At 39.7% G+C, this 24135-nt stretch overlaps 1 protein-coding gene across 2 annotated transcripts in view; it reads right to left on the reverse strand.

Moving 5' to 3' along the window:
- Positions 1–726: 726 nt before the first annotated feature.
- Positions 727–24135, reverse strand: part of LOC120422915 (RING finger protein nhl-1-like) — a 65239-nt gene continuing 41830 nt past the window's right edge. The window contains exons 3-10 of one of the 2 annotated variants that reach the window (XM_039586485.2): positions 6136–6555; positions 4782–6068; positions 3644–4314; positions 2805–3556; positions 2558–2741; positions 2275–2434; positions 2061–2201; positions 727–874 (exon numbers count right to left, since the gene is read on the reverse strand). In XM_039586485.2, coding sequence (XP_039442419.1) covers positions 794–874; positions 2061–2201; positions 2275–2434; positions 2558–2741; positions 2805–3556; positions 3644–4314; positions 4782–6068; positions 6136–6549 — 3690 coding nt within the window. In that variant the 5' untranslated portion in view covers positions 6550–6555 and the 3' untranslated portion in view covers positions 727–793. Of the gene's footprint in view, positions 875–2060; positions 2202–2274; positions 2435–2557; positions 2742–2804; positions 3577–3643; positions 4315–4781; positions 6069–6135; positions 6556–24135 lie in introns of both variants that reach the window. The other variant, XM_052710455.1, reaches the window with a different exon arrangement.

The following is a 24135-nucleotide window of genomic DNA, read 5'->3' on the forward strand; positions in this document are numbered from 1 at the left end:
TGTTTAATGTTTAATGTTTAATGTTTAATGTTTAATGTTTAATGTTTAATGTTTAATGTTTAATGTTTAATGTTTAATGTTTAATGTTTAATGTTTAATGTTTAATGTTTAATGTTTAATGTTTAATGTTTAATGTTTAATGTTTAATGTTTAATGTTTAATGTTTAATGTTTAATGTTTAATGTTTAATGTTTAATGTTTAATGTTTAATGTTTTTTTTGTTGGCTCGGCTGTCAAAATTGCTTTGAAAGAAATTTGATTTTAGCTTAACAGAATGATTCCTGAAGTGAGCTCCCACTGGTTTGCAATTGTAAACCTCCGAGTATTTCCCCCCAACATATTGGAAGCCCTTAATCCGATGGAAAAGTACACATGTGAACCCCGTTCGAGTACTTTTCGTCGTCGTTGCGCTATCTTGCCGCTCGTTTACGGAAATTTTTCAAGACGTGCAACAAGATGGTGCAATCACGACGTGTTGTACTTGTCAAAGCTGGTTTTCTTTTTATTTTCCCGCACGAAAACCAGTCTAAGCTCAACCAAAACACGCGTTAACGAGGAAAAGCTGCTTAAAGCGCATTACTGTAGAAAAGAAAAAAAGAAGGGGGGGGGGAGGGCAGCGGTTTTGTGTCAGTTTCAAATCGAAGAGAAAAAAAAAGAACCCGGCGGAAAATTGAATTTCCCAGCTTTTCTCTAAAGCTGTTCCCGCGTCTCGTACAAATGTGTGAGCTTAAGGCAAAAGTGTATGGAACTTATGTGGTTGAACGAGAGGAGGCCAGATACACGTTGAATCGTCTTACCTTGGGAATTTAAACTGACCCTCGTCGGAGCCTTCGCCACCGAATGTGGTCAGCACTCGGCCGTTGACGTCGAAGATCTGCAAAAAAGAAGTAGACGTTTAAACTTGAGTACAGAAACTACTTGACTTTTTTTTTTGTTATAGTGACAAAATCCAGAGAGCACTTCTAGCAGCCTGGATGTCCACTTGGACGATTTATCGAAGGAATTGCTTTGCCTGAGAATTTCTTTGGGATGGAAATGGGGATGGGGGGACACAATATGTTGCGTTTCTTTGCCACTTTGCTCGATGAGTTTTGGACGGTCCTGAATATAGAGCGACTCTCTGATGAGGGTTTTTGTGGCTTACTTCCTTCCGCAACTTCAAGTATCAGGTACAGTGGACAACTTTTATTCAAATCTTTAAAAAGTACTGTTTTTAAATTTTAATTTATTTCACTTGAACAATTTTTTCGAAATTTTGAATGAATATTTATTAAAGAAACAAATTGACTAAGATAATATCTTTCGAACTAACTTTTTCAGAATTTTTCAAGAATTCCATTTGCCCATCAAATCTTGGTCCCAGACAACCCACATTACACGTGCCAAAAGCTTAAACCACGTAAAACATTCCCCCGCAACACGTCCTGCTTCCATATCGATGAAATGTAGCGTTGATGAGGGTCTCTTGTCACGGGGGGACAAGAGGCCCATTGTGGGTGTAACAGTATAAAAATCATTCTCAAATATTCCGCTGCCACCCCATTACTCCTGTCCGTCCAGGCTCAGCTCCGGAAAACGGAAACATTTCCGTTGAGCTCATTTCCTTTTTCTCCCGCAGAGGGTGTAGAATTTGTACGCTCGGTCGGCCCAAGCCGACTGGACGGACACAATGGGTCCGGTAATCAGATTGTCAAATTATCGAAATTCCATCGCTCCCGGACGGGGCCGGTGTGCCTTTTGTCGACGGAAGGCCGTCTTGTTGCTGGACATGCCACCGGTAGCTGGATTCGGAAACATTCTTTGCTAGGACCTAGGAGTGTGGGGGCAGTGTTGCCAACTTAAGTTTATTTTAAATTTCGTTGCGAACTTGTCAGAGTTGACGTTTCGGTAAAAGTTGGCAACACTGCACTGCGAGGGTGACAGCTTTCCAGACAAAGGTGTGACAGCCATCACATGTTCCACAAGTGACACCCCAGTCAACGAGAGCGATAGACAATTTTCTGGACAAAATCCGGTGGGTGTTGACGGGCGACACCTCACCGTCGGCCTTCGTCACTCACCTGGATGCGATGGTTGTTGGAGTCGGACACGATGACGCGGTTCGTGTTGGACACGGCAATGTAGTGCGGGTGTTCCAGCTGGCCCTCGTCCTTGCCGCACGAGCCAAACTTCCCGATGAAGGAACCGTCCGATTGGAATACCTGAATTTTTAAGGGGAATTCAATTAGTAAAGTTATGCTGAAACATCAAGTTGCTGACGGCAGCGAGGCCTACCTGAATTCGATGATTTTCCTTATCACAAACGTAGATGAAGCCTAGCGCATCGGTTGTGATGCCCCACGGATAGTTGAACTTGCCGTCGGCCGTGCCCTGGGAACCGAACGAGCGCAGGAAGCGTCCGGCCGGATCCAGGACCTGGATGCGGTGATTGTATCTGTTGGATTGAGAGACAAATTAGAATTTGAAGAAGCATTATTTTCGGTATTTGGCTAAAAACTTCTTTTGACAACATCCCAAAACATCTCAAAAACTAAAACAAAACGCAGCTTCCCCTCACCTGTCGGCGATGATGAACTGGCCGATCCGGTTGACGGCTACACCGGCCAGGCAGTCGAACTCGCCGTCCCCGTTGCCGTACTGGCCAAACTCCTTCACGAAGATACCGTTGGAGTCGAAGACCTGCACGCGATGGTTGGACGAGTCCGCTACCACGATGCTATTGTCGGGACCCACGGCAATGCCTGCAGAAAGTTAGACGTTACCGAAACCGGTTCTCTGATTGCCAGCCAGGTTGGCACACTTACCGCGGGGCCACGTGAAGGAACCGGGTTCGCTCCCCCGACCTCCTATCTGGAACAGTTGTCGGCGCTTCTGCAGGTACTGCGTCCTAGGGGACATACCTGCTGCCCCTGGTATACCGACTACTGCTGCCGTAGGAGAGGTAGGGGAGCCTACCCCGTTTTTTGAATCGTCATCGGAGCTGAGGATGTCGGACTGGCGCAGCGGCAGGCCCAGACTGAGGCGCCGGGCGGCGGCCGCTGACGTCGACGATGACGACGAGGTGGACGGGGAGGCCAACGATGAGGACGTGGCGGAGTGGGACGACGTCGAGGTGGAAGGTGTGTCCTTGCCGTCCTTGGTCGAACGGTTGCCGTACTTGTTCTTCAGGTAGCGGGCCCACGAGCTGAGGGCGGCACCGTCCTTGTCACTGCCGGTGTTACGATCCGGCGAGGGTTCGCGCGACTTGAGCGCATGCGTCGAGCGGCTGCGAGACAGATCGGCAGGTTGCGACGCTAGCGATGACGATGTTCCGTACCGGGACGCCAGATAGGCCGATGGAGAAGACGTGGTCGGAGACACCGGTTCGTCGTCTTCATCGTCGTTGCCGAAGTTGTGCGAGGAGCGGCTTCTCGCCAAGCGATTCCGACGGTCCTGCAGGGCACTGAAGCGGCTACGGTTGCTGCCGAGGCGACTGTCGGAGTCGTCTCCGGTGGCATCATCCTCCGGGGCCACCACGGCCGTACTCTTGCTCTTGTTGAGGAACCGGCTGGTATATCTGAAAGAAGGCAATGTGTCCTACAAACGAGAAAAAAAGAAGAAAAGCAAGCGGCTAGTGTTGTGGCAACTCAAGCAGAAACGTTACCCGGAGCTGCCGTATTTGTTCTCCTCGGGTTCCACGTGGGCAGTGGTTCGGGACCGAAGGGCGGACGATCCGCTGCCGTACTTGGGACTTTCGTCGCGATCGTACTGGCTGCGATAGTTCGTCGGGCTGGAGTATCCGCTGGCACGAGGCTCTTCACGAGACGTCTTTCTCGTGTCGGCCGCAGCCGCTTCACGGGCCTGGATTCGGCTGAGCAACGGTGAACTTGGCTGCTCCGTGCGCACCGGCGAGGAAACCACCGTCGGTGTAGGTCTCGCTGGCGCTGGCTTCACCTCCTCTTCCTCTTCTTCGGACTCTTCCTCGGAGGACGATTCCTCCTCGCTGCTACTGCTCTCGGATTCTTCCTTCTTCGCAGGCTGTTGCTGCTGCTGAGTTTGCGGCAAGAACCGGCTCTGGAAGGGTTTCTTCTCGCCCGTTGGCGACGCAGTGCTACGGGCCGGTTCGGAGTTTTTCAAGATCGATGCCTTCGGCTTGGCTTCTTCGGTGACGGTGCGAGCCGTTGCCGGAGCTGGCGATGCGCTGCCGGACTCGCTCGAAGAGTTGGAATCGCTACTGGCGGAACGGGTCGGAGTTTTCTTGGCAGCAGCATTGGCGGTGGCCCCTGCTTGGCGGGAACGGCTCGAGCGCTCCGAATCGTCCTGATCACTATCGGCCTGATTCGTGTGATGAGGTCGTTGTGGTGGTGGTGGTGGTGATGATGATGATGTTGTATGGAAGAACAGAAAACGGGAAGAGGGTTTCAATTGATGTGGAGGAATAGAGAGAGGTGCCTGGCCACGTGGCTGAAGGGAGCTGAGCGGTGTACCTAGAGGTGTGTGGGCTTTTTTGTTTGTTTGTTTATGTTTGTGTGTGTTGAGGGTTCAATTTTGCCAACTACGTGAGGAACTGAGAGATTCGGTGGGGCGTGAGTTCCGCTCGGTTTCGTGGAACTGGTAGCTTGGTAGCGCGCGCGTTGTTTCAGAACGGTTCTTTGCAGAGAACGAAACACACACAAAGGTAATACTTAGCAGTAAGTTCGGGATGTCTTTTAGTGGTAGAAGAATTTTAATCTATTGTTCGACTGCGTTGTTTGTGTAAGTGGGATAAGCTAGAGAGGCTATAGCTCTTCATCGGATCTCACCTCGACGTGTGGCGACGATCTTCGAGCAGGTGAAGAAGGCGTGCTGTCACTGTCATCGCTGGCAGCGGCGGCGGCCGCAGCAGCTGCTACGCGACCTTTCAGTGCGGACACTCGGTCGGCAGCTGGCCGTTCCGGTTCCGTGGGTACCGGTGAAGACGGGCTCGTCGTAGTCGTTGTGGTACTCGTCGAAGCTCCTTTGTTCTGGCGCTTGATCTTGGCGATTTCGTCGTCTTCGGAAAGCTGACGGGACGTGGTTACCTTGGGTTTGGTGGCCAGCGGGTTTGGTTTTGGCACTGTTGGCGTTGTTGCGGGGGATGCTTTCTTGATTTTACCCTTTTCCGTATCTTGCAGCCGTTTCATAACACGTGGCGAGTCCATCAACCGGAAGATACCACTCAACGGACCCTTGGCACAATCTTCGGTGCTTGTGACTTTGTTGGCCTTTTCCTTCTCTTCGGCGGTGCGCGCTGGCTTTGACTCGTTATCCGAATCGTTGTCCAGTTGGTGACTGCGGGCAAACCGCGACCGGAAGCGTCCCTTGGTTGATCTGCTGGACGGCTCATCGTCGTAGTCATAATCGTTTCCACGACCATACCGAGATTCGTTTCCGTACCTCTCCTTCTCCGGCTGGGGAGGCTTCACCGGTCTTTCACCAAACTTGCGTCCACCGAGTAGCGGTTCGTCGTCCGGATTCCAACCTTGAGCTTCCTGCTGACGGAACTGAGCCGCCAACCGGTGATCGCTCTTCGATCGCATCAAACCTGGTCCGGAAGGCGGCTGCAGCAGCGTGCTCTGACTTTGACTCGTGCCGGCTCCATCGTTGGGCAGCTTCAAATCTCCGTACGAGGACACCTCCATGATCAGTTTGTTCGGGTCGATGTTCATGATGAAGCGCACCTTCCGACTGTAGTCCATCGTTTCGCAGTCAAAGTTCCGAATAAAGTCAACCGTTCGCAGGAAGATCTCCTTCGTGTCCATCAGCTCGCAGTCATCCCACTCGACGTTGCCTTCGTTCATGAACTTTTCGGCCAAGTCGGAGTTGCTCTGAATGTTGGCGATCTCCAGCTCCAGGTTATCCTTCATCGTGATGACATTCTTCAGCTCCGTCGAAACGTACTTGTCCATGTCAGTGCGCAGGTGGTCGGTCCGATCCTTGAGTGCCTTCTGCAGCCTGCGGTAAATCTCTTCGATCTCCTCCGACACACTGCCGCAGTTGTTTTGCAGGTTTTGGGCGTTCTTCTCCACCACCGCAAGCACCTCCTTCAAGCGGTGCAGTCCTCGTCGGATCTGTAGGAATGGAAATTACAGTGAGACATCTGGGATACAATAATTTCTTCGCGGCCAAACCCGTTACCTGATTGTTGATGCGGTTGATCTCACGCCGCAGAATGTCCATGTGGGCTCCCTTGCAGTCGGGGCAGATCTTCTTCTCACAGTGGACGCACAGCGCGCAGTATGACTTCTCCGAGCAGACGCCGCACCGCTCCATGACCTGGCCCGAGGTCGGATCCGGCAGCTCGCCGGTGATCTCGATGTGCAGCTCCAGGAACCGCTGCAGCGTCACGTTGGTCGGGAAGCCCTGCACGCCCTGGTAGGGGATGCGGTGCTCGGCACGACACTCCGGACATTTCACCTGCCGCTTCACGTAATCGATGAGGCCGTCCATGCACGGCTCCATGCAGAACGAGTGCTGGCATGGTAGCAGCTTCGGGTTGCGGTATCTGTCCAGACACACGCAACACGTTAAAAGCTGTTCAAATTGCTCCATTTTTCACTGAAAACAGAAGAAAAGATACTCTTGTTAGAAGCTTGAAGCTGGTGTTGAATGAATGACTTTTGAGTCAGTATTTCAGAAATGCTGTAATATTAAAATGAAGTCAAAAATACAGTAGTTTAGAGCAATTCTGGGTACACGAGGTGTACTAGGACAACTGTTTAGATATTTTAATTGGTTTCGTTTGGACCCAGAAAAACTAAATCAGTACAACGATTTCTAAACTCTATGCTTCAAAGTGCATTAAAAACTGCATTCCCTATTCGGACTGTAGTCCCAATTCGCTCCAGTAGATGTTGAAATGTTCTGAGGATTCTACTGAAAGCGCAGAAATCGATACAAGTCCACTGTAAATCTGTGTCAATAAAATTGTTACACACTCAACCCCCGGTGATCGGTCACTTCTTCGTTTGAAACTTTTTTCGTTTGCACCCCGTTGGTTTGACAAAGTCAAACTAAAAAGTGACGAACTGTCACTTTTTGCACGGGACTCACACATATTATCAAACAAAACGTTTGGGAGTAAGTGTGAGCTCTGGATGTCAAACTAAAAATTGACCCCATCCGTTTGACAACAGTTGATGTCAAACCATCGGAGTTTCAGTGTACCACAATAGATCAAAGTCTTGGTCGCAGTGGTCTCAGCCCAAAAAAAGGTCTCTATTCCAATACTCCAACAACAGTAGTTACTACTGTTGCAAAACAATAAAAAAAATCTTTCATCATTTCCCGACCCGGATATTGTTCCACCTCGAGCACGCAATCACACCCAGCAAAGAGCTTCCCATTTGTGCCGGAATGAAGCCTGACACAACCAATTGCTAGCTTTCCACAACCCAAGCGGACTGACACTCGGATTGACTTTTTTATCGGGCAAAAAAAAAACAGAAAAAATATAAACGCGCCCAAAAAAGAGAGCGATTGGAAAAGTGAAAAATAATGTTCAACTTCTCGATACCTTCGGAGATTTTTCGTTCTCTTTATTTGTTCACGTTTGAAATGGTATTTCGTTCCGACAGCTGGCAATCTTTCGCCTCAAATTGGACAGTTCCGGCTGCCAATTATGGTGTGTAACGTAAAACCAAACCAAGCGGTTTGATTGGTGGGTGCGCGTGGTTTGGAGCAAATTATCAAGCAAACATTCGCAAGCCCACTACCAGGACCACGTGTTCAACCTTGATTTGGTTCGGCGGTTCTCCACCGGGGGAGTTTTTGCGAACGATACAATTATGAGCTGATTTTACACATGATAGATGTAAATTTACATGTTTGGAATATTTCACATTTTTCTGACGCAAAATTTGTCAAAATTCTCTGATTTGATAGAACCGTGACAAAGGAGGGCACACTCACAATTTTTCTCATGACATTGTCGAATGAGAGCTAAATTCAGGTAGGTGGCGATGCGATGGTTTGTGAAGATTTCCTGAGGTTTTCCCTTCTTTGTCTTTTTCGTTGAGAAGTTACATAATATGAAGTTGAAGGTTTAAGAACGTTCAAATTTTATGAGCAGAGGTGCAATAATAACTAATTACAAGTACTGTCAAGAATCGTCCTCTTATTTTTTTTTTCAATTACCATTATTAAATAAATTTAAAAAAACCATCCGACTGCCTGCTGTGGGAAACCGTCTTTGTACGATCGTCACTCACGTTGACGCGAGAAAAGGGCTGGGGTTTGTTGTTCGTGTGACGCGAACGTCTTTCTCACAAATATATATTCAGTCAAACCCCAAACCAAAACAGCGTGATAGAGAGGATGACGGATGACTCACCCCACAAAATGTCAACGCGGTGTGATCCGGCCACGGAAAATGGCGGTGAGTCAAGCTTCCAACCCAGCGAAACAAGACGGTGTCGTGAAAGAACCACATTCTGGGGCATTCGCTGTAAGTAATGTGCGGTGCTGTGTATTGAGTTTAACTGAACAAAAAACAATGCATTTTCAGATATCAACAATGATTTCACACAGCATTGGGATCGGATTCTTTTATTGATTTTTATTTTATTTTTCTAGTGTTAGTGGCATTTTGGACAACTTTTTATCAACAAAAAACTTATCTTCTTTTACGTTTCTTTTTGTTTCATTTTTATTATTTTTATTTGCATTTACCTTGTTAAGGATTTGTTTGTTTCTGATATTATATGGGTTATTCTACTACCTCTTCTCATTAACTATTATCTATTTAGTTTTTTTTCATATTTTTCCAGTCATTTTTGTTTGTTTGCACTTTTCGTACTATTGAATGATACCATTATCATAAAAATTGTGAAAAAGCATATGAACAATTCTCTACCAAAACCGGAAATGGATTTTATTTGTATTTTTTTGATTTGGCTCAAACTTTATGGGGGCCTTCCCTATGACCAAATATGCTATTTTATGTCATTGGTTCACCCATACAAGTCTCCATACAATTTTGGCAGCTGTCCATACAAAAATGGTATGTAAATATTCAAACAGCTGTAACTTTTGAGTGATTTTTTTGATCAATCTTCTTTTCAATCAATCTTTTTATCAACTTTTTTTTCACTAAAACTCAATTTTCCAAAATACGTATTTTTTTATTTTCGAGATTTTTTGATATGTTTTAGGGGACAAAAATCCGCAACTTTTGAGCCATAGAGATACATGGTCAAAAAATCTGCCGCCGAATTATGAATTTTTGAAAAAATAGTGATTTTTGGAAAAAATAAGTTTCATGCTAAAACAAGTTTGACATTATTTTTTAATGCAAAATTGAATTTTCAATCGAAAAGTACTTTAAATATTTTTTGATAAAGGGCTCCGTTTTCTAGATATAGCCACCGAAAGTTTGATTTTAACGAAATATTTGCAGTTTTTAAATTTTTAAAAATAGTGACCATGAGTGATCATTTCTAAATTATTTTTTTTTTTGAAAAGTTCAGAAAATTTGCTATAAAATTGTCTAAGAGACATTGAAGATTGGACCTCTGGTTGCTGAGATACAGCGGCTTAAAGAAAAAGAAACCATTTTTGTATGGACAGCTGCCAAAATTGTATGGAGACTTGTATGGGTGAACCAAGGACGCAAAATAGCTTATTTGGTCATAGGAAAGGCCCCCACAAAGTTTGAGTCAAATAAAAAAATACAAAAAATAAAAATGGTAGAAATCGGCCGATTTCGTAGAGAGTTGCTCATATGGCACATTCAGATTTTTACTGAAACCTTTTTTTTATCTTAAAATAAAGGACATGTAAGTAAAAACTACCTAATTTTATTTTTTTTTTCCGTAAAGTCACAAATAAAAAACAAGTCATTAAGAAAATATAATAATTGATTTTTTACGATATGAAATCCTTTTCACTAGGGCTTTTTTCTCAAAATTTATTTTTCCCAAAAGAACACTCAGCTAGCAATTATACCCTCCCTGCAAAGGCATATGAATTGATCTCAGTTGAAAGGTTCTCCAAATCTCTGAAGAAGAACTGTTAAGTTCTAACAAAACACCAACTGGATTAAAAATTTAAATCTTTTCCAGCAAGTGCTGAAAAATTTAACGCTTCAGCTAAACGCTGGAAAGTAGACCGTTTCGTAATTCAACAATGTCTGGAAAAGTGCGTTTCAAAACGGTTTTGCAATATATACAGTCCAGACTCGATCATCCGAAGGCCTCGGAAAAATTTTACTTCGGATATTCAAAACTTCGAATAATCGAATCACGAAAAAAAATTTTTTTTTCGTTGTCTTATTTTTGATTGTAGGTATGACCCAAAAACTACGCTAAAATTATTTTGAATTTTCAAATCCAAGATAGCGGTGATGCAATATTGAAAAAAGCATTTTTTTTTTCAAAGGCAATCAACAACTCAAATTCTTTCGTAATTCGATTATCTGAAGTCCCATACAAACCCTCGGATAACCGAACTTCGGATAATCGAAATTTCGGATAATCGAGTCCTGTATATTAATTTCAGATTTCTTAAAAACTGATTTAACTATAGAGCAATTCCAGCCCAAAACAGGAACTTTTTAGGTACTTTTTTCTCGACCCTCTCCGATTTCAATGAAACTTTGTAGACATGTTATCCTACGCTTATGTAAGCCATTTTTGTGTATATAGAGCCAGTTTCACTCGATAATGACATTTGAGAAGGACGTAAGTATTTTAAATATAATTCGTAAATTAAATATTTCCGTATCTCAACGCCATTGCATCGTATCAAAAAGTGGTCAGAGATTAACTTGTAGGAAATTTGACGGGCTTTCCGGAATAAATACACTGAATGAAAAAAACACGGTACTTTTATGAGATTTTTTGATTTTTAAGTTTAAAAGTCAAAGATTTTTTTCTCGTTCAAAATTTTTGTGAAAATAGCCGTAGATGATACAAAAAGATTCAGGAAAAATGCAGGATGGAACAACTCAACTAAAAAAAATATAAAAATCATTTACTGAAACTTTTTCTTGAAAAGGGCTCAAAACGTAAAAATTTTCAAAATACGAATACGGAAATCAATTTTCCAGACAATTTTACATAAAAATCTCCATATTGACCACTGTCCTAAGTCCAATCCTTAAGAAAGTTACAGCGATTTTAAAAATAAAAAATTTGAAAAAAGTAGTTTTATGATGGTTTTTGACAATTTGTGTACAGTCATCCCACATATTCAGAACGGTTTCCAGATCGGCCAATGTTCAAAAAATCATAGCAAATCGATAATTGAACTTGATGATTCGCTTTTGCCTTCATTTGAAAGCTTTTCTTGCGATCTTTCGAATGCTGTATCGAACATCTGCAAATTTTAACTTTTATATGAAGTTTTTGAAGAATTACTTTGAACCTTGAAATCCACAAATTCGGAACACTTTTTTCTTACGAATGTAAACAAACTTTGGATCTCTCCAGGAGTACATATTCATTACCAAATAATGACTTCACACACTGAAACCAATGAAACTCAAGCTTAGTGATGTTTTATACATGGTTTGATAACTTTTTTGTGAAAATATCAGTTAAATTCAGGTGTTCCACAATTGTGGGAGGCACAATAACATCCCACAATTATGAAACAGGCCATTTGGAGGCAGTGTTTTGCTGCTCTTGACAAAATAATCTTGGAATGAAGTTTTTTGTTCAAAAAGTACTACTTTTACTAGTGAAATAGCAAGATAATGTCCAAATGAAGGTTCTAAAAATAGTAGAGTCGACAGAAAAGCTACTTTTGGCATGCTATTGACAAGTTATCATAAAAGTGTTCCGAATTTGTGGGTGTTCCGAATATGTGGGATGACTGTATAACAGACTTGATTTTTCAGTCTCGTAAATAATTTTACCGGAAAGCTCGTCCAATTTCCCATAAAATTGTCTTTGACCACATCTCAATTGGAAGTATGTGTTCAAAGATATAAGTTAATTGCATTGCTCATAACTGAAAACTGAATATTTTTTTCAGTGTAGCTCAGTGGATGGTAGTAACCTGAATAGTAAACTAGCTTAAATCATAAAAAAATGTGCTATTACGAAAAGTTGCCAAAGACAATCTTATTATATGGGAAATACTTGTTTTGAGAAATTGGTGTTGGTATAATTGAAAATTTTTGTATCTACGTACAACTTTGCCGAAGACACAGATTTTCGACGATTTACGCACCACTATTGTAGGACCAGTTGCCAAAATTGTATGAAACCTTATATGGGTGGACCAACGTCACTAGGAGGCTTTTAGTTATAGGAAAGACCACCACGAAGTTTGAACCCTTAGACAAAAATACAAATAAAATCCGTTTTCATTCCAATCCATTCTTTGACAGAAATAAAACAATTGATTTTTTTTAATTATTATTGCTTGAATAATTTAAAGATTTTACCTTAAACGTTGTTTTTTTAAATAACCAAATTTTTTACTTAAATTTGAATAACTGAAATTTTTCATGACTTTACCATTAAAATTTTCCAACGTTTTTCCAGCTTTCAAATCAACTGATCTGACTTGATCAATTGTGATGATTAGCTTGGAACATTCCAGGTTGATCTATGGCAATCACGTTCTCTCTCTATAACATATTTTAATTAGAAAAAAGAGGGACGAGAAAATGGAAGCGTGTAAATTTGTTAACCCTGATGGTGATGAATGTTTCGGTTATTTCTGATCAACTTGTTTACATTTTATTGCGATGACGTCCGTTCATAAAGTTGCATATAGAGTGTATGCGGTGTGGAATTTCGAGGATTCTAATAAACAGTTTATGACGATGGATTTTTTCTGCGAATTCTACAAATTTGGAAAAAGTATAACCTTATCAAATTTGAATTTTACTTTAAATTACAAATTTTTATTGACTTTCTTCTTATTAATTCCTATTTTATGCCATGCGCTCACAACTTAATTGCATCGACGTCAGAGTCCCCTGTTGGGGCAGCTAATAATAACCCACTGGCTTCACCTTTACGTCACAAAAACACAGTAGCACGACCACCAAGGCAAATGTTGTCCCGACAATTCTCGAACTACACCATCAATTCCAACCCACATCCATTTGGAGGGAAACCCGAAAATTGCTTGAATTTCCACCAACTTTGTCTTCTTTTTTTTTACTTTTCTCTCACTCGCGCAATCCGCGTAACCAAAAACAGATGAGATCACTAGCCTTGGCTGACATTGAAAAGTGTTCGATTTTCGGACTTTTTCCCGATTAGTGTGTCTGAGTATGTGTGTGTGTGTGTGCGACATTTGTGTCGGGAGAGCTATTTTTGGACAAAATTAAAGCAAAACACTTGCAAGGCAATGCTGCCGGGCTGAATCTTGGAGTCAAAGACGGAACGATTTTTTGTTTTTGTTTTTTATACCTTGAATATTACATTAAATTCTATTGAAAATAGTGCTCATATCTTCTAAAAATGTTTAGGCCACTCTCACAACTCTCTAAAATTTCATCTTCAATGAAGCCATTTTCTGAACGTGCACTCTTTCTTTTTCTTGTGAACGTTCCTTTTCGGAAGCGACGATATAAAGTGGGTAAAGTCGAATCGGTAGGAAATCGAATCTAGTCAATCAAATTGGTTTCGGTGGAAAGTGCGAGATGGATTCTCTGTTGATTCAATAGATCGGTGAGGCTAATGAAATTTGGTCTCCTTCGATTTCCATGTCAATTGCATTGGAGCCATCCTGGGACGCTTTTTCTAATTTCACCCATTTTTTCATATTTAAATAACATATTATAAAGAAAAAACTAACTTAATCCACCTATGTGGTTGGTGCCTTCCTCACTCTTTTCCAACAATGGGTGATATGTAATATGATGGGTTTGGACACAAATTTGATCCAAAAAAACACACATATCACTCAAGGGCTCATAAGTGGCAATAAGTGGTCAGAACTCGAGACAGGGTTGCCAGATCTTTAATGTTTTGGACTCGTTGGAAAGGTCTTTCAATTACCTAACCAACGATGGGTCGGATGATGGATCCGGACATTGTTTACATACATTTAAATGAGATCCGGCTACAAAAAAAGTACATAAATATCACTTAAGTGGTTATAACTCGAGACAGGGTTGCCAGATCTTCAATGTTGTAGATTCGTTGGAAAGGTCTTTCAATTACCTAACCAACGATGTGTCGGATGATGGATCCGGACATTGTTTACATACATTTAAATGAGATCCGGCTACAAAAAAAGTACATAAATATCACTTAAGTGGTTATAACTCGAGACAGGGTTGCCAGATCTTCAATGTTGTAGATTCGATGGAAAAGTCTTTCAATTACCTAACCAACGATGAGTTGGATGATGGATCCGGACATCGTTTACATACATTTAAGTGAGATCCGGCTTCAAAAAAGTACATAAATATCACTTAAGTGGTCATAACTCGAGACAGGGTTGCCAGATCTTCAATGTGTTGAACTCGTTGGAAAGGTCTTTTGATAACCTAACCAACGATGGGTCGGATGGTGGATCCGGACATAGTTTACATACATTTTAATGAGATACGGCTACAAAAAAAGTACATAAATATCACTTAAGTGGTTATAACTCGAGACAGGGTTGCCAGATCTTCAATGTTGTAGATTCGTTGGAAAGGTCTTTCAATTATCTAACCAACGATGTGTCGGATGATGGATCCGGACATTGTTTACATACATTTAAATGAGATCCGGCTACAAAAAAAGTACATAAATATCACTTAAGTGGTTATAACTCGAGACAGGGTTGCCAGATCTTCAATGTTGTAGATTCGTTGGAAAGGTCTTTCAATTATCTAACCAACGATGTGTCGGATGATGAATTCGGACATTGTTTACATACATTTAAATGAGATCCGGCTACAAAAAAGTACATAAATATCACTTAAGTGGTTATAACTCGAGACAGGGTTGCCAGATCTTCAATGTTGTAGATTCGTTGGAAAGGTCTTTCAATTATCTAACCAACGATTTGTCGGATGATGAATTCGGACATTGTTTACATACATTTAAATGAGATCCGGCTACAAAAAAGTACATAAATATCACTTAAGTGGTTATAACTCGAGACAGGGTTGCCAGATCTTCAAAGTTGTGGACTCGTTGGAAAGGTCTTTCAATTACCTAAATAACGATGTATAACATGATGATGTTTGGTTCAGTTTACTGCCATTTATTCATCTTCCGAAAATATGCGAAAACACATTTTTATACATAACTTTTGAACTACTTATCAAAACTTCAAACAATTCAATAGCACCGTATCGGACCCTAAACCAAGTCGAATGCGACTGGTTTGGTCAAAATCGGTTCAGCCAGTGCTGAGAAAACTGCGTGACATTATTGGTCACATACACACACACATACACACACACATACCCACACACATACACACACACATACACACAGACATTTGTTCAGTTTTCGATTCTGAGTCGATATGTATACATCAAGGTGGGTTTTCGAGCTTTTAATAAAAAGTTCAATTTTAGAACAGGATTATAGCCTTACCTCAGTGAGGAAGGCAAAACCTTATGCCCGAATCAAACACGCGGCAAATCGCGTTGGATGGTTAATAGGATGATAGTAAAAAATGATCTTAGAGGACACTTCGTAATTCGTATTCATAGGTAAAATAATGCAAGGTGAAAATGTAAATCCAAATGTAACATCCACATCACCCAAGTAACACTTTAGGCTTTATCACAGCTATTACAACCGCTATAAAACCAATCAGCCAAAACCAAAATTAAAACCACTTAGTCGTAACAAGGTCCCCAGAATCCATTTTAAAACCCAAAAGGTTCTCCGCAAAAAGTTGTTTCGGCCTATCTAAAGACCGTCATAGGAGTTCAAGTCTTTACAAGAGAATCCTAACAACCTCTTCAAAGTCTTAATAAATCCTTTGTAGAACCTATACATGAGTTTTGGAAAAAAATGACATTTCATACGTCTTATGCCAAACAAGTTTTATTCTGGCAAACAATAAATCTTCGTCTTGCTAAATGAAATAATGAAGATGGTTGACAAAAATGGCGATGATGAAATAATAGATTTTGAAGGTAGGGGAGAGTGGGGAGACTTGATCCCCGGGGACACTTGATCCCAAGCCTGTATCTCGTCACCATGTGGGTAAAACAATTAGCTTTGTTCTAGAAAGTAACCAAAACTCATTGTAGAAAACAAAGAAAAAAATAAAAAAATGTTCAGATTGAGTTACACAATTTTTTCTAAAACGAGCTGCAAAAAACTTCCAAGAGATCTCTTTTTCCTTTTTTGATATGCATAGAAAACACAAAAAAAAATTTATACATGAATTGTTTGATAAACTTATCAACTCCAAAACCCTTACGCATTTGATGTTAAATTTATCGTCATACTATTTTTAAAATCAATTGTTTATAAAAGTGCGTTTAGGGAGACTTGATCCCTGCATTTTTACAGTCACTGGAATCAGCCTCAAGATTAATTAATTGGGCTGGGTTTTCATACATAATTTCCTTTAGTATAGTTGTACATAACTTACTGCAGTTTGAACCTTTTTCCAAAAGTTTTGTAAACAAAAATTTCCAGCTTTTGTAATCATGCTTAATTTTGGTCTAAAAAATAATATTATAAGTTTTTAAATATTTTACATACTAAACTTATATTATATTTTGAACACAAACGTACAGGTTTTATGTGAAATTGCTGTAACTTATAGAAAATTAAAATTCCGGTTTAAAATATTTTTTTAAAACGCTTGGCATGATTTGAAGAGTTCATCTGATGAAATACTCTTATTAGCCAAACATAAATTCATGCAAAATTTTTATAGTTTTGTGAGAAATTGACAGAATTATGTGCGATACAAAAAAGGAGATCAAGTCTCCCCACTCTCCCCTAATTAAAATAATTTAAAAGCTTATTTTTCATAATTGTTGGCTCAAATTTTGGTGCGGTTGAAATTTTATCGCTAAATGTGGGGGAGAAAAAGCTAAAAAAAAAAACAAACCGGTTCATCTAAAATATTTCTTTTGTAATCACAGCAAAAAAATCAAATTATTTTTAGACTTCTCTGACTTTGCTAACGATGTTACAAATTCACCATAAATGTATATTATCATCAAATTTTAATTCAATTTCTGCTTTTACCACCAAGATGGCGGGCACCGAATGACCGAAAGGTTAAAGCTGCCGGAAATAAAGAAATTAACAACAACAACACCAAGATGGCGGTCAATCATATTTAATCAGACCACGCATTTAGCGCCATACTTAAGCGTTGCTATTTGGCTGCGTTAAATGCTCTCCAGGAACTTATAGTTTTAAGTGGAACTTGACAGCTACAACACCATCGGTTTTGAAGAAGTATGGGATAAAACCGTTTGGCATGGCATTGCCATCTAGTTTTTAAGACTCTCTTAAAACTATTACAAAACCTTGTGGAAAGCAAATTGGCTTTTATTTTCTCCAGGTTTTATGTTCGAGGCATAAAACCTTATTAAAACCTATTAATGAGCTTTTGCTTGTTGGTGGCGGTGAATGCAGAAATAAAGCTATTAAGCAATCAAGATGCTATCATAAAACTTTAATAAAACTACCCAAGTAACATTTGTTCCAGGAGTTCTACAAGAGCTCTTCAAGATAGCTTCAGCATAGCAGTTTGGACCGCGGTAGGATAAAATTCTCTTCAAAGCTTCTTCAGGAGTTTGGAAGAGTACTTGAAAAGGTTTAATCCAACCGTGGTCCAAACTGCTATGCTGAAGCTATCTTGAAGAGCTCATGTAGAACTCCTGGGAAAAATGTTACTTAGAAAGGATGTGGCTAGTTGGTTTAAAAATGTTACTTGGACTATGTTTAGGGTTGAGCGTGTAAGATTCTTGTAAGAAATTTGTTTCCATACAACTTTGTCGAAGGGTGCAAAACAATCCAATTAGATTTTTGAAGATTTAAAAAAAATGTTTTTATTTATATATGCTTCCTACAAAGCTCTTACCAGTGTTGCGTTCCTCACGCGCTCACGCGCTCATGAGCGCTCACTTTTCGCTCATTCGTGAGGAGGAGCGCTGCGCGAGCTAGCTCACGTTTGCCCGCGCTCACGTTTGCTCCGATTTTTTCAGCTCGCGTTTGCTCCACGCTCGCGCTCGCGCTCATATTTCGCTCACGGAGCGCTCATTTTGGACGTGTCGCTAATCATTTAACGTTTTTGAGAAAGTTTTTTTTTTCAATTCTAGATGGATTTTTCGCGTCAGGTGCAGTAGGGCTGTGGAAATATGACTTTGTGAACCAATTTTATGATATATGAATTGGAATAGCTTATTTTGATCAAAAAAAAAAAACGAAACTATTGGCACTACGCCCCCCGGGGCATGGCCTTCCTCTAACGTGGGATTTCTGCTCCAGCGCCTCTGACGAGACAGGAGAAACCGGGACCGACGTTTTACTTCACCATCCGATAGAAGCTCAGTGGATAAGGCGGGAATCGAACCCGCGTCTCATAGCATCATCGGGATCGGCAGCCGAAGCCGCTACCCCTGCGCCACGAGACCCACATCCCACATTTTGATCACATTTTGATCAATCATGTTTTTAAATAAAAGGTTGGATTCGCAAGGGTCAAATATTTTTTTAGACATACAGTCGAATGTATAAATATTTTAGAATTCAAAGGCCTTATTGTAGCAGAGAGGGGCGGAGGAGTATAGACGCCTAAATAAAAGGGCCTGTAAACCTTACAAAAACTTACAAAACAATGAATTGATTCAAGAGGATTTATGCTTTGGTAAGCTCGATTCAAGGTTAAATGCTTGTTTGATTAAAATATAACATTAAACTGTTTGTATGTACCTAATCAGTGTTTTGACTACATTTACAGATTGCGGGTCAGAATGAGCTACCATAAAAAAAAGTTATTCCGTTTATTAAAGTGATTAGAAACGGCTAATCATTTTTATAAGGTTAGTCTTTATTTGGCAAACATTTTAGAAAATAGGGTAACATTTTTGAAACAGTTCTATTTTAAACATATGCGTCAAAATTCCTAAGGGTTGAAATAACCCTTTTGACTCAAATCAAATAAATTGTCAATATTTTTCACCACGAAAAGGTTGGCTCTTCTTCCAGCAAGTGGATTTTATTCAACACTTTCGCAACCAAACCTCTGAAAGTATTCAATCATTCTTGTTCAAAAAATCATATATAACTTGTAATTATTACAAGTTATATATGATTTTTTGAACAAGGATGATTGTAACTGTTTAAAAGAATATTTAAAAATAAATAAAATATACATAAATTGTCAATATTTTTGTACATAACGAAAATACAATATGGTCCAATATGGATTTGATTTGTGAACAAACAGTGCATCTCTCCACGTCAATGAATGTTTACATTATGAAATTAGTTTTTTGTTCCTTGTTCGAAAAATGTCTAGATTTTAAATAGAACGTAAATTTCGGTTCGCTGATCAGATCCATTTCATTGCCTACTTTTGTTTGTTCGACCACTTTCTTGTTTGTTTTTGCTGCCTGTGCTGAGATAGTTCTAGAAACTTCGTTTCAAACAGGCAGATGCTTCAACAGGAAAAAACAACTACCTACTTTGGCTCACCAGCTCACGTGAGCGCAAAACGCTCCGGTGAGCGTGAGCGAGCACGAGCTACCTGATAAAAACTCACGCTCCAGCTGGAGCGAGCAAGCCTTCCGTGAGCGCTCGCTCATTCGCAACCCTGGCTCTTACGTACTTTCAAGAATATTGGACGACTTTTTTTCAACGGATTACTAATAATTTTTCAAAATTAACTCGAATCTTTTTGCACCATTGGACAAAATTGTAGGAAACTGAGTTTTAAGATCATTCCGAAACGAATATTTTTAACTTTTTTTTTAATCAAGACTAACATTTCAAAAGGGACAAACACTCAATACTACGCCCTTTTAAAATGTTAGTCTTGATTAAAAAAATGAAAATATTGTTTACGAAAAGATCGGCAAATTTGACGCATTTTGCATATTTAAACATTGAAAATCGGACCATTAAATGCTGAGGGCAGCGAATGACCGAAAGGTTAAAGCTGCCGGAAATAAAGAAATTAACAACAACAACATTAAATGCTGAGATATCGACATTAGAAAATTGTGGGTTGTTTGGGTGAGACTTAAAAAACATCAATTTTCCTGATTTTAAACACTTGCATGGCAATATCTTAGCAACTAAGGGTCGTATCAACAAAGTTCATAAAAGCAAAATATAGAGAATTTTCAGCTTTCAAAAATATTTTGTTCAAAAGTGGGCAAACATGGGCACTAATTTAATAAAATTAATAACTGCGACTATTAAAAAAAAGTTCCCTAAAAATGGCTATAATTTGAAACGGTGCACTTTATGAAAATTTTACTTAAATACTTTTTGATTGAAATTCGATTTTACATCTAAAAATGAAGTTGAAATATTGTTCCGACCAATATATTTTTTTTTAAATCAGTATTGATTCAAAAATTCATAACTCGATCAAAGATTTTTTGACCATTCTGAAAAGTTGACTTTTGATGTTCCCTTAAACATAACAGAAAATAAAAATAAATAAAAATAGTGTTTTTTTGCAAATCAAGTTTGCAATCTAATCATTTCAAGGTAAATATTTCTCTCTGAGCATGTTTTTTGTCAAAATTTAAAAGCGAAGCACTTTCTTTCGGTCGACAACAATCCAACCAAACTGCAAAACAGCACTGAAAAAAAATCTTGTGGGCAATTATCCAAGGGAAAAACTTTCTTTCCACGTACTTGCTCGTTTTCAGTCAAAAATTTTCGCGTAGCTTTTCGTTGACGTTGTCGTTTTTGTTGTTGTTTTCGTTCGCAGCACTGTATTTTTTTTCTGTTCCTTTCCAGCACCGAAAAATTCCGCAAAAGTCTTCACAATTCTGCTGACTTGAAAATATTTTTGCCCCAGCACGACCGTTGCTTCGTTGCACTTTGCACTCACAAGAGACCTAGTTTCGTTCACTTTGAAGTTTTCCAACGGTGCAGAAAAAAAAATCCGAGCTTGCGTTAGTAATATTGCGCGGAATGTCTTGTCTTCAATTGCAGCTTTTATTTTCCGCGCGAAATCTCGCGGTGCAATTAGCTTATGAACGGTCCGGCGAACTGAGAATGACTGCAGCGGGATGAGTTTCCACTTCAGAGATGGCCAGCAGTGAGACCAAAGCAAACACACACACTCAAACCATGAAAGGAAAATAGTGGCGAACACACACACACCCGTTAAATTTCGCGGAAAAGTTGGGAAAATTTTCGCGATCACCAGCACCAGGAGAAAAGTCACGAACGATCGACGCTGTGTTGGTGTGGTTTTGGGTTGTGCGAGGGCGAAGCTGACGATCGACCGCGACGTCGCGGCTTCCGGAACGTCGTGTTTCGTGATCGTGCACGGGTACAGACGGGAGATCCAGGGAAAAGGGCAGCATCGCCGCACGGGTTTGCACCTGTGAAGCAGACGTCAGACAGGAGACGTCGAGTGGAGTTGGTGTTCTAAGCCGGCTGAAATTAATTCCTTTGTTCCTTTGCTGCTGACAAGAAAGTCTTTTGGGTTGAAAAACAGAAATACTCTCAACACTACCACTTATAAACTTTTAGACTCTTTGAGACTGTTATAGTATTCAGAAATTTCCATACTTCCAGGAGCAAAAATATTCAAATCTTAGCGAAATTACTTGTAAACACCGTGGAAAATATCCCTTATCCAACTTAAAAAGTGGAGCATCAACACTTCCCGTCTGCCGACTTTCCTAGCCTTGTTCTCTGGGTGGAATTGGTTCTATTCAAAATTATCAATTCCAAAGCAGCCTGGGCCTAGATAATCATCACACAAACATGATGAAATCCAGTCTGCAATCAGCTAAAATCATCGTCTCCAAGGGATGTCAAGCCTGTTCTAAAATTTTGGGATATTATTGTGCCTCCCACAATTGTCCGAATCCCATCATCCAACTGAAAAATAAATTTTAAATTGTTGATGGTCGCAATATTTTAATGAAAAAAATGTTTAAAAAAGTATTTTACACCAGTTTCATTGTTTTGGAATCGCATATTTTCAAAATTTCTAAGTAAAAAGTAGGTAATTCAAAAAAAAAAAGTTTAAAGATCTGGCAACTCTGTCGATAATGTGGAAAAAAAGTGTGATCCATTCTTGGTAAATATTGTGATGAAGGCACAAAGCACATAGGTGGATTCATGTTTCAAATTTTTTCACACAACACAGACATACAAATATTGAGCCAAGGGATTAACAGCATCGGGTCAGGCTGGTCACTAATCCGGGATTGCTTGGAGTTTTAGGGAATAACTGAGTAATTCCGTACTAATTTTATTGATTCTCGATAGTTCTTGTAATAATGGTAATTCCATGAAAATTAATTCTAACGAAAATTATAAAAAATAATAATAAAAACCAATTTTATGTTTAATCTCGACAACACTTTTTATATATTTTGTTGTTTATATATTTTGAAGGAGTTTCTAGCACTGTATTCGAATGGAAATTTGGCATCACTCTAAATATTTTGTTTTATTTTTCAGTATTATTTCATTGAAATCAAACTTTCGATGGCTATATCCTGAAAACGGAACAATTTATCAAAAAATTGGTAAAGTACTTTTAGATTACCAATATGATTTTACACAACAAAAATAAGAAATCATAGAAATCACAATTTTTTTTTTCAAAAAAACATAAGATCGTTTTAAAGTTTTTGTCAAAGTCTCAGCATTTAAATTTAGAATTTTTTGAAATGCATTTTACACTAGTTCATTTCATTTGCAATCATTAGTTTTTAAAAAGTGGAAGATATGACGAAAACAAAAACTCAAAATCAGGGGAATGCATTGAAAAATTGATCTAAGCTAAGCCCGAAGCAAATATTTTTCAAAGTTTATGTCGCTCTGCTCTGGCCGGGGTCGAGGGAAGGCAAAAAAAAAAAAAAGATATATAAAAATTGAAATAACAAGCCATAGTCTCAACAGTTGAATGCAAAAAGTGTTTTAAAATGCGTTTTACTCTAGTTCAGTTGTTTTGCAAACATTAGTTTTCAAAAAATGTAAGTTTGACAGGGTCCGGTGGCGCAGTGGTTAGCGTGGTAGCCTCTCACCCCAGAATGGCCTGGGTTCAATCCCAGACGGGCCCGGTGGCATTTTTCGAGACGAGATTTGCCTGACCATGCCTTCTATCGGATGGGGAAGTAAAACGTAGGCGTAAAAGAGGTTTTGAGTGACTCACCACACATAACCTTCGGACGCCTAGAAATGAGTAGAAACTTGCAACAGAGCTCACAAAAGGGGGTCGTTAAAGTGGATTGCCTTGCTCCTAAGTTTTGACGAAAACAAAAATTTTAACGAAAAAGAACTTTGCGCGATAGAGACCATCGAAAATTTTGAAAAATTCAGGTAATTATTAAATCAACCCAAACATGGAAAAAATGATTCTTAACGAAGGGGAATGCATTTTAAATTGATTTTAGCTGATAGAACATAAATTTATATTGAAATCTTGAATTTAAAAAAAAAATTTGCCCTCTTATTTTTCGGGCCAACTTTGAAGGGAGTATACTGCCCATGTTTGCATATATGTCCCATATGCAAAAACAGCAAGCTGAGAAAAACGCATTTGAATTTTGTCTCATACATAAGGCTACGTGTTAAGTTTTCACGGAAAACTGGATTTCCTCCTGATTTCTAGAACAAAGAACAAGATGTTATAGGCTTTTCGGAAAGAGCTCACGATTTTGAACCAAACTGCATCAATAACTCAAAAGTGATGAAAATGCACATGGGATCTTTATGCGATCAGGGGCAGTATTTTTTAATATATATTTTTTGTTAATTTCAAGTAATTTTGGTAAATTTAAGTGATCCATTGCATCTTTCAATAATACTAGTAATTCCATCAAACATATTTCAAGGGCAAAATCGGATTTGACGTTTGATTTGTGCAACTTTTCGATTTTTATTAATAGTGCCCATGGTTGTCCAAGCCTGAAAAATTCATTTCTTAAAATTCAGTAAATTTCCAGTGCCTTTCTAGAAGAAACTTTGAAGATTGCACCTCCCACGGTCTGGTTCCTAGAACAAACTTGAAATAAAATATTCTGCAATGCTTCTCTTGCCCGACATT

Source organism: Culex pipiens, chromosome 3 (assembly GCF_016801865.2).
Source record: "Culex pipiens pallens isolate TS chromosome 3, TS_CPP_V2, whole genome shotgun sequence".
In the NCBI taxonomy this organism is placed as follows: Eukaryota; Metazoa; Arthropoda; class Insecta; order Diptera; family Culicidae; genus Culex; species Culex pipiens.